Source organism: Vulpes vulpes, chromosome 3, assembly GCF_048418805.1.
Source record: "Vulpes vulpes isolate BD-2025 chromosome 3, VulVul3, whole genome shotgun sequence".
NCBI lineage: Eukaryota > Metazoa > Chordata > Mammalia > Carnivora > Canidae > Vulpes > Vulpes vulpes.
The window spans coordinates 81063855-81074581 of record NC_132782.1 but is presented as its reverse complement, the minus strand read 5'-3'; the positions used below and the strand labels follow the sequence as shown (position 1 = coordinate 81074581).

The 10727-nt window shown below is 54.8% G+C and overlaps 2 protein-coding genes across 3 annotated transcripts; one reads left to right on the top strand and one right to left on the bottom strand.

The window, feature by feature from the left end:
• Positions 1–683: 683 nt before the first annotated feature.
• Positions 684–1857, top strand: LOC140598268 (BICD family-like cargo adapter 2). Its single transcript, XM_072752880.1, has 4 exons — positions 684–799; positions 1136–1230; positions 1507–1627; positions 1711–1857. Exons 3-4 carry the CDS (start codon positions 1517–1519, stop codon positions 1855–1857), a joined length of 258 nt encoding a protein of 85 aa, XP_072608981.1. The 5' UTR covers positions 684–799; positions 1136–1230; positions 1507–1516.
• A 19-nt stretch (positions 1858–1876) lies between these two features.
• ABHD11 (abhydrolase domain containing 11) lies at positions 1877–4350 on the bottom strand. Of its 2 annotated transcripts, none has more exons than XR_012000516.1 (6): positions 4152–4350; positions 3849–3984; positions 3028–3201; positions 2686–2852; positions 2397–2578; positions 1877–2163 (listed from the first exon to the last, which is right to left on the bottom strand). XR_012000516.1 is itself a non-coding variant. In XM_026019669.2 (6 exons), the coding sequence occupies exons 1-6, from the start codon at positions 4268–4270 to the stop codon at positions 2031–2033; spliced, it is 915 nt and encodes a 304-aa protein (XP_025875454.1). In that variant the 5' UTR covers positions 4271–4350; the 3' UTR covers positions 1877–2030. The 2 variants fall into 2 exon arrangements, 1 of the variants encoding a protein (XP_025875454.1); XM_026019669.2 differs by having other exon boundaries at positions 2686–2856.
• Positions 4351–10727: the final 6377 nt, after the last annotated feature.

Sequence of the window (10727 nt, the reverse complement as noted above, 5' to 3'; positions counted from 1 at the left end):
AATAAATAAAAATTAAAAAAAAAAATTTTTTAAAAAGAAATATTTACTGTAAAAAAAAAAAAAAAAAGAAAAAAAAAAAAAGAAATATTTACTGTTTAGGGCGGAATTGAGGATCTAATCCCCTCGATTTGACCTTGCAGAAGAGGCTTCTCAAGGGGGAAAATTCTCTTTCACATCTTTGATGTCACTGGTATGCTTGTCGAGTGCACTCGGGGAGGCAGCGGCTACCTACACAACCCGTCCCCCAACCCCAGCACAGCAGACTCACCAGGCTCAAGGATGAGAATATTGAGGATACTGGAGGAATAATGAGCAATATTGTTAGGAATGATGGACATTCAAGAGTCTGTCAGGAATGGTTAAATGTTTTTCCTTCTGTTTTCTGTTGAGCTAAGATATGTGTGGATGATGCTATTCAAGCTACCAAGATGCCAACTTTTCAGGATGGGGGGCTGGGGTACCTATGCCCCTCAGTGTTGAAGCAGTCCTGGCTCGGTCCCTTTCTCATCTCCTGACGTGCACAGAGCGCCTCCTTGGGGTGAAGGATACGTATGACGGTGCAGGAAGGGGCTGAGGAAGCCAGTCCGGAGCTTCCTCAGGAAAGCCTCAGCTTCCAGAGGGTTCCAGGATCCAGGAGGGGAGGCAAGGGCCTGGCCAGCCAGTTGAGGGCGGAGCCTACAAGGGAGTGCCTAGCCCTAGCCCGGAAGGGAGGGCAAAGGGCTATGTTGTCCGCCTGCCCCACCCCACTGACAAGAGTCCCAGTCACCAGGCCACCCTCTCTGTCTGGGGCCCTAGAGGGGTAAGTGTCCCGAAACCCACCCTGTCTCTTTCCTGCGGCTTGGGTGAGAATTCTTTCCTCCCTGAGGGTCCAAACACCCCATCCTCTCTGTTTACCCTTGTGCCAGGCAGAGGCCACAACTGCCACCCCCTCAGCATGGCACAGTCTTCAGTCTTCCTGCTCTACCTTCAGAGGCCCATGAGATGGGTACTGGGAAGGCAGGAATGGACCTTTCCAGACCTTCCCCTCCTGACATGAATATCAGAACCAAGGCAAGGACAGAAGGGCCCAGAAGAGGGACACCTCATCCAGACAAGCTCTAGATCCCTGCTCCCTTCTCTTGTCGCCCTACAACAGAACCCAGAATTCCAAGTTGCTGGAGCACTGGGGGACATCCAGACAGAGCCCTCACTGGACCAGGTCCTCCAGGAGCGGGATGAAGCCATTGCCAAGTGAGAGACAGATGCCTGGGGGGGTGGGGGTTGGAGGGGAGGGGTGTTGGGAGGGCAGTGGGTGGCTCACCCTCAGGGCTCTGTCCTACTACAGGAAAGGAGGTGAGAAGTCAGGTATTCCTGCAAGGAAAGCACTCACCCAGTCCCAAGCACTCACCCTGTCTCAAGGCAGGGGCTGTGGCTACACTTGTCCCCCCCACCCCCCCACCCCCGCCCTAGGGCCCAGAGCAGATGTGCAGGGTCCCAGTCTCAGGTTGCTCTTCCCACTACCTGCAGGAAGCAGGCAATGGAGGCTGAGCTGGACTCATGCAGAGCCAAGTTGCAAGCTGTGGAGGCCCAGCTGCTGGAGGTCCTGGAGGAGAAACTGAGGCTGAGGCAGGAGGTGGAAGCCTGGGAGGTAGTGTGGGAATGCCAGCCGGGCCTGGGAGGCATGGGAAGAGGGGCACAGGGTTGGCCCTGAACCTGTTCTCCTGCCCCCAGGAGGACATGCATCAAATGGTGAGGCAGCGGGTCGAGAGTCAGCTGCAGAGAGAGTCCCAGGGCACTCTGGGTGCCCCCGTGAACCCCCAAACTGCCAGGGCCCTGCAGGTCCGATTCCCCTTGGGTCGGTGGGGACGCTGGCGGTAACAGAGCTCAACCCAGGAGCTTGGGAGCAATGTCTTTATTCATTAAAAGCTTGAGATCTAAACACCTCTGTATCCTCACGCTCTCTCAGTGCCTGCCTGAGTCCTTTTGTGCAGAAACACGGAGCAGGCTGCAGGGCCCGGAAACCTGGAGTTTCTTCTTCTTGCCAGCAATTCTCATGCCAGGAAGCCTCGGATGGCAGCCACAAAGTCCTGTGGGCAGTCAGCATGGATCCAGTGGCCAGCATTGGGCACAGTCTGCATCTGGGCTTGAGGGAAGAGCCGCCTAATCTCGGCGTGGTGGCTGGGGCTGTCCATCGAAGAGAAGGCCACCCAGAAGGGGTCAAAGTGGGAAGATGGGGAAAGAGAGAAGTAGAAGAGAGCAGGGAAAAGAGAGCTACATAAGCCCACATGCCCAGTGATGTTTTGAACTCTCAGGCACTGCCTGCCTGCATGCAAGCCCTCCCCAAGGCAGGAGCCCCAGGCTGGGGCCTGGGTAAGTAAGGCATGCCCCTCCTGCCACCACCAGTAAAACTGGCTTACTGCACATATTGAGAGTTTCCACCCAGGAGGAAGAGGGTTGGTCCAAGGTAAGATTCTTGTCGTGATGGGAAAGCCAAGATCTTGTCCACATGTTGAGCCAGTGCCTCCAAGTTCACCCTCCACACGAAGCGCCCATCCACCTCCACCAGGTTGGTGAGCAGGAACTGACGCTCAGCCATGTCCTATTGGGGAGAGGAGGATGTCCAGCCATTGGGGGAGGGGAGTCTCTATATGAGGTCTGGGGCCATCACTCTTCCCCACGACAGAACCCAGGGCCTGGGTGTGTTACTTGGATAACAGTGCTGAGCTGCTCATCGGCCAGTTTTCGGGCAGAGGAGCGGGACACCTCATCTGGGATGTCTACGGCCCTCATGGCTGCCATGTAGGATGGGAAGTCCGAGCTGGATGTGGTCTCCACTGGGCTGATGTCCACGGCAATCAGGCGTTCCACCAACTCTGGCTGGGTGGGAGAACCAGACTTAGGACTGGCCTTAGGGCAGGCACACTGGGTCTCATGCATAGTTCCCAGATCTTGAATTTGGCCATCAGAGGCTCAACCGAGTCCCAGGTTGCCTGTTGGGCACTCAGGTATACGCTGGGTGGGAGGAAAACCCGTATAGGGACAGCTTACCCTCTGGAGTGCCAGCAGCATGGCTGTCTTGCCTCCCATGCTGTGGCCAATGAGGACGCAGGGCACTAGGCCCAGCTGGGGCAGGAGGTCCTGCAGGTCCTGGCTCATGGCCTCGTAGCTCATTTCTGGGCTGTGGGGGCTGTCACCATGGTTCCGAGCATCCACTGTAAGCACCTGCAGAGTGCAGTGAGGGTGGGCAGAGACATTCAGGGCACAGACAGACTAAGGCATGACATTAGCGCAGGCTGAGGGGAGTAGAGAGCCTGGAGAAAGATCCTGAAGTGGAAGAAGAGACCCAATGGTGAGGGGGCCCAGTTCTCAGACCTAGGAGACCAAATAAAGAACATGGAGTCACTCAGCTAGAGAAGGCCCAAGGAGTGTGGCCCTGTCTCTAAAGGTTTGGCCTGGTTGAGTGAATACCCAGAGTAAGCAGGTGCCAAGAATTTCCAACAGTTGGAGCACAGAAGGATGGACTACTATAAAAGGTGGTAAGCCCCCTGTCATCCCGGGTGAACGAACAAGGGCTGGCCCCCTTAACCGAAAAGCTATTGGCGTTTAGGCATTGGACGGCTGAGCCTTATGATGAGGACATCTAAGCTCAGCGTGGAGCACACACGTGGAGGTCTATAACACGAATGAAGGACAGGACAGATGCAAGCCTGAGAGAATGAATGAAGTCCACCCAGAGTCACGGTGTGCCGGTACTCCTGGGCAGGTAGCCTGCAGGAAGGGCAGAGAAGCGGGCCCCGCCTCGGCCTCCCCCTCGTCCCACCCAGCCAGGCCCCACCTCCTGCGGGACCCCGCCTCTCCCGGAAGCTCACTCTCCGGCCCGTCTGCTGGGCCAGGGCCTTGGCGATGGAGTTGAAGTTGGTTTTGGAGCCGAAGAGCCCGTGCAGAAACACGAGGGCCGGGCGAGCCGCCTCTCCGTCCAGAAGCTTGTAGGAAAGCAGCACCGACCTGGCGAGAGGAGCAAGGATGGAGGAGAGGGTCCGAGCGGGCTGGGGACGGGGTTTAGGGGCGCGACCTGGGCGGGGGCGGGCGCAAGCGGAGGAGGCGGGGCCATCCCGGCCGGACTGAACGGGGAGGAGCGATGGACGGTCTCCCACATGGCGCCCTTGACTGACCTCGGCTCGGCGCCGCTTCGGCCACTGCTGCTGTGTGCGACGGGCACCCCGGAGAAGCCGAGGTTGCATGGGCCGAGCGCCCTGCAGGGGAGCCTCCAAGCGCGGGCCCAGCGGAGCATGTCGGGTGCTAGCTACCGGCGCGCACCTAGTCCAGTCCCCTCGCCCGCCTCCCGCCTTCTCTCGGAGCCCCGCCCAGTTCCGGCTGCAGCTCCTCCCTCTGCCCCGCCCACTACCGCGGAATTCCCCGCTCTCGCTTTCGTTTCCTTACGTAATCCCAGAGTACAGTCTGTTCTCCGAGCTCCGCCCCTTGCGTCATTACGTAATCCGGCAGGCGGGAAAGCCGCCTCTGGCCACGCCCTGGGCGGGGCCACCGAAAGTCCTGGTCACGCCCCTCGCGAAGCTCTGCCCCGCCCCTTCCGGCGCCGAATCCTCCTGGCGAGTCCGGGTCCCCGGGCGTGGGAGAGCGGTCCTCGCCGCTCGTAACGCCCTGGGTTTGGGGCGCGAGCTCTGGGCGGCCGCGGGGCACGTCCTTGGCAAGCCGAGGAGGTCCTGCCTTGGCCAGCGCCCGTGCTGCACCTGGCCTGCGCCTCTGCTCTCATGCACCGCCTTGGGTGGGTGCCACACTTTCAGTGCCGAGGGCCGGCGCGGAGAGGCGCCAGCCTGGAGGCGCCGTGCTCCACAGCCGGGGGGTGCACCTCTTACCCGTCTTGAAGTCTTCGACTCTAGAAGGAGAAGGAGGGACTCTAGAGAGCTCATCTCCAACCGCCATCCCTGCCCGCCCTTTCCAGATGGGGAAACTGAGGCAAATGGCTTGTACAGGAGGCAGAACGAGCATCGCTGTCTGATCGCCCCCTCGCCCCCCGTCTGCCATTCTTGATGAGATTGGCGGGAGACCAGGTGTTTGTACTGGAAGGTATTTGCTGCTTTGAGCTGAAATGAGTCAGGTGTGCTCACCCTTTTTACCAGCACCCCTCTTTACCAGTAGGATCCTCCCACCCTCGGAACTCAGAACCTCCTGCAGAGAAATAACTGCCATCTTCTGTCCCCAGTCTGCATTGGTGGCAGTGGTGGCATTGTCTTATCTCAGGTGTCTTCTGGCTTCCACTGCAGTCCACCCGTCTGCGGCTACAAAGAATAGTTGCTCCTTTACAGCATTCTGTTCAGAAATTTTAAGAGATTCCCTCTCCTTAAACTTGAGAGTTGCATCCTGCACCCACCCTGGTCTGATCCTGCCTGCTTTCCACCCATGCTTCTTATTTCCTTACTCCCCAACCAGAGAACTACATTTGCCTGTATTTGCACACCTATTTTTGGTCTTTACCCCCAGGACTCCTGCTGGGATGCTGTGGCTGCCTTCCAGATAGCCAGTGGCCCAACTCCTATACAACTGTAAAGGTCCAGGATAACTGCCACCACCTCAAAAGCCTTCCTAGATTTCCCCAGTTGAAACCAATCTCTTCTACCCTATGTTCTCAAAACATTTGTGAGAATCTACTGTCCAGTATCATAGAAATCACCTTCTCCAGGTCCACCGTACTCTGGGAGCTCCTGGAGGACGGGAGCCATGTTTTATTTATCTGGTGCAAAGTGCAATAGTAATCATTTTACTGAATGATCATGAGGAGATTCAGGGCACTATCTGAGGCATAGGTGAAGGTTCATCTGATGCCTGGGTCAGTGCCCCTCCCAGGAGATGACATCCAGACCAGCCATGCCTCTCCCTCTTTAGTTAAGGCAGGCTTGATGAAGTCAATCAGTAGGATGCATCTGAGCTCCAAGGTGTAATAAATACCTTGCGCAATAAAGTGGCCCCCATCTTGAGTCAGCCTGGGGACTGGCAGCTGTTTTGTTTTAAGGCAAGGAGGCCTTTGAGGTCGCTGGGGAAGCTAAGCACACCAGGTGGTGTAATGATTTGTTGCCAGCATAGTCATTAGGGGAGTGATGAGGACATCTGAGCCCTGGATGGGGGCTGGTCCAATGCATGGGAGGGGGCCTCAGAGGAAACATTAAGCAGGGTGTTTTTCTAGAATTGGCTGATGAAGGGGCACGGGGTTGACATAACATTGGTGATTCAGAAAGGCAGCATTTCAAATGTGGATTCAAACCATCCCCCACCACCACCCGGGCCTACTGTCTAGCTGGGGAACCTGAGCCTGGCCTACTGACCCTGGATCATTGCTCAGAGCCCTGGGTCTGTGGCAGAAGCAGTCTGGAGACATTCCTGAGACCTGGGCCCAAGCCCCGTCACGTCACGTGGCTGGCTAAGGCCTGGCAGCAAGCAGAAAAACCAGTTGGCTTGAGGTTTCCCCTTGCATACTCCGAAGCAATTGGTGTGGCCCCAGAGGGGTGATTGCCACCTGGGAAGGACTCTGATGATGGCTGTTGGGTAGGGGTCAACTTGCGGGCTGCCCACCCTTTCCCAGCTTGTTAGGAACTGGCCAACTCCTAATTGGTTGGTTGGTGGGGGTCTCCCTCTTGGAGGGGGGTGTGGTAGGGGAGGCCTTCTGGAGCCCCTGATATCCGGAGATCATGTGGGGGGGGAGAAAAGCGGTGCAGGGAGTCTGTTCCCAGCATCCCTGTTCCCAGCAGTCCCCAAGTCCCTGTGAAGTGGGAGGGTGTTGTCATTCTCATTTTACTGCTGAGAAAATGGAGACGCGAGAGGGGAATAACCCAGCTCCAATCACTCAAACACGTGCGCGGCCCAACCCGAATTCCTTCCCGGGAATGTGACTCCTAGCGCAGTGCTCCCGGTAGCCACCGCCCATCTGGCTGGGAACCCGGGACCCGAAGGGGTGTGGCCTGCGGCGACAGGGACACTGGGCCCCGGGGCGGCGGCGCGTTAGGGGTTAAGGCAGGGAGGCGGCGAGCGTCCCGTCACCGCACCTGGCCCAGTATCGGTCACGTGGCCAGGGTTTCACCGGCCCCGCTGAGCAGGGACAATCGGGCCGCTTGTTTCCAGGTTGGTCGCCATGGTGACAGGAGTGTGCCAGGGGTGGTCAGCAGGGCAAATTCCTGCCTGCTGGCCGGGCGGGGCCGAGGTGTTAGTCGTGCGGGGGCGGGGCTCCCAGGAGACCCCTGCTCGTGTCCCGAGGGGGGCCCCTGGGTGGTTCCCTGCCCAGCCTCGTCCTGCGCTGGCCGCTCCGTCTTCTCAGATTTCGAGCCTGCGTCTTTGAAGCTGCGGTCGGTGAATTCCACGTACATTATCTTTGTCTAATCCCTACTGCAGCCTTTCCCACAGGGGCATGGTAATCCCCGTGTCTCCCCCAGACTCACCGAGCACTTCCAGTAGTGGACTGTGTGGAGTATTTTTTTTTTTTTTCTTTTCTGCAGAGCATGTGGGGAGGCTCCCTGGGTCATGGATAGAAGGCAGGGAGTGCACAGGGTCATCCTGTAGCTCCAGTGTCCAGAACACCTGTGGGGCCCCTCTCTGCCACCTCCAGCTTCCTCATAACCCCTCCCCTCTAAGCTTCCCTGGCCACACACCTTCATGTCCTGCTTCCCTCCACTCACTCCTCTGCTCCAGAAAGGCCCACAGGTCCTGCTAGCTGCAACCCTGTCAACTTTTTTCCTACCTCCAGAACCATATGTACACTGTACCCCTGGTTAAAGCCTCCTCACAAGCACAGATTCTTAGAATAGTGGGGTGAGGGGTCAAGGCTGCGGAGGGAGTCTATGTATTTTGAAACCCAGCAACCTCCATTCTACTGAAAAAAACACCAGCCTGCAGGGCATATTCCAGTTCCCTACCCTAACTGCATTTTGCAGCCTTTATTTATTGAGTACCTACTATATGCTAGGCAATAGGGATGCAAGGATGAGCCCAGATCTGCTCACAGACCTGACAGTCTGGTGGGGAGAATACTAATGGACGTGTAATCGCACACCCAGTAAATATGCAAAGGAAGGTGGACATAAAAAGGAGGAATCCAGCTGGCCCTGGGATCGGATAGGGCAGCTGCACAGAAGTGATGCTTGAATGGAGGCTGAGAGGATGAGGAGGAGTGGGGCGGCAAAGGGCTTACAGCAGAGGAGGAAAGGTGTTTCAGAAGTGGGAACACCACGCGCAATGGCAGAGCCATCCCCTCTCCCAAGGCAGAATCCTAGGAGTTGTTCTAGATGTGTCTTCCTTACCTCCCTCTCCCCTACCCAATCCCTCACCTAGTTCTTATGGATTTTTATCTTCCAAATAACTCTGATATCCATCCTCTCCCATCCAAATTCACAACCCCATCCCTCTTCGAGATAGCCGACTCTTCAGTGGACTTGTCCATTTTGGCCTTTCTAGTCACCTCTCCACATGGTGGTCACCCTGATCTTTCCCAAGCATATAATGTATTTCTATGTTAATCTAGTTGATTCCTTCCTACATTTTCCTACTTTTCTGTGCTCATTGCCTCTGGGGATGCATAATGGCTGACCCAAGAGTAGAAAAGCTGGTTTGTGTGTTTCAAAAGCTGAAGCCCTTAGGGGAAGGGAATTCCTCTGCCGAGACAGGAGCTTGGCCCAGAATGGGAGAGGGGGAAGTCTGCCATCTGCTTCTGGGCAGGCTCCCCAGAGAAGAAACAGCTCATGGATCTAAAGGCAGGCAGGACGGGAGGCAGGCAGCTTGCAGCATTTCCCCTGGTTCCAAGCTCAAAGCAGACACAGTATGAGGCATAGGACTGAAGGCGCTATTGAACCAAGATGACAGTGTCTTAGCAGTGATCGCTGTTGCCTGAGGGCTGGATACTGTCCAACCTGTCACTCTTTCAGCCACTACCACCCTCCCCATCCCCAGCAAATTTGGCTGTGCTGAATATCCTAGAATTGTGGCCTGAACTCAGGAGGACTGAAGTTCAACTTGTCTCCAACTGCCCGGGCAGATCTGTCCACAACCGACCCTTTTTAAATCAATAGTCCAATAATTCATTTAACAAATATTTACTGAGCACGTGCTAATGCCAAGTATGATTTTTTTTAAAGGATTTTACTTATTTATTTAGAGAGAGAGAATGTGAGCAGGTGTGAGCACAGAGCCCAACGTGGGGCTCGATCCCACGACCCCAAGATCATGACCTGAGCCAAAATCAAGAGTCAGATGCTTAACCTACTGAGCCACCCAGGCTCCCTGAATTTTGTTTTTAATGCCAAGTATGAATTTTATTTTATTTTATTTTATTTTATTTTATTTTATTTTATTTTTTTTGCCAAGTATGAACTTTAAAGCTAGGGATAGGGCAATTATGTGGCCCTGTTCCTCAAGCAACACAAAAAACCCAAACCCCAAGTCCTCTGCTTTTCTATTCTCCAGTAGGGGAGACAGTCTGTAAACAAATAAACAAATAAATATGTAAGTTCTGTGAGAAGAATGCTGTGTTTGCTAGTCATTAGGTTGGGAGATATTAAGTAGGGTGCTAGGAAAGGCTTCAGGTAAGGTGACATCTGAAGGATAAGAAGGAGGCAGTCATATAAACACCCGGGGGGGAAAGTGTTCTAGGCAGAGGTAATAGTATATGCAAAGGCCCTGAGGTGCACAGAGGAAGCAAGGGGAGAAAGGCAAGAGGTAGGCTGGTGTTAGTCCAGGCAAGGGGATAAAATGGGACCCCTCTGTACCTATCACTCAGCTTCAGCAATGATCAACTCAAGATCAGTCTTGTTTTGGTCTTTATTCTAAGCAAAATGAGAGCTAGGGAAGGGTTTAAGGAGGGAGAGACATGCATTTTTATAGGACTGTCTGCAGGTAAAGAAAGGTAGTTATGAGATATGTTTTGGAGTTACAATCAGCAGGATTTGATGAAGAATTGGATGATGGGTAGAAAGGAAGATGGTGAGAGAAAGGAAAGAGTTGAAGGCAAGTCCCAGGTTTCTGGACACACCACATGGGTAATTGTGCAATTTACTGAGCTGGGCAAGGCTGGTGAGGAAATCCACCCCCCTCCCCAAAAGGCACTAGTAGGGAGGGACAATCTAGAGTTGTACCTGATGTGTGTTAAGTTCGAGAGGCCCATGAGATATCATAATAGTCAACGTTTATTGAGTGCTTAACATGTGCCAAACACTGTTCTAGGTGCTTTATGTCTATTGACTGATTTCATCCTCATAAGCGCTGTATTATTTATTGATCCTCTTTAGAGCTAAGAGCATTGAGCCACAGAGAGGCTAATTAACTGCCCAGCATCACAAAGCTTGGATGCTGCGAGGCCAGGATCCGGCCAGGTTCCAATCCCAAGTGGTGGGCTCTGGGGGCCACGCTGTTGTTAAACCACCGTGCCCCACCACATCCACTGAGAAGGCAGCAGGATGCCTGCGTGGAGAGCATGGAGAACAGGTCGGGCAGCGGGAGGGTGGTAAAGCCCTGGGAATGGGTGAGACTGTCAAAGGGTGGAAAGTGCATCACAGAAGAGAAGGGGGCCCAGGAAGAAAGAGCAGTGGGAGGAGGAAGGCTTGGGGAGGGAGGTGTCACAAAGGGCAGGGGACTGAGGTTTTCTGAGGAGGAGGGAGCAATCACCTATGTCAAAAGTTGCTGGGAGTAAGCTCCAGAGAGAAAAGTGATCGTTGGCCATGGCAACCTGGAGTCCACTGGGGACCTTGCCAGGA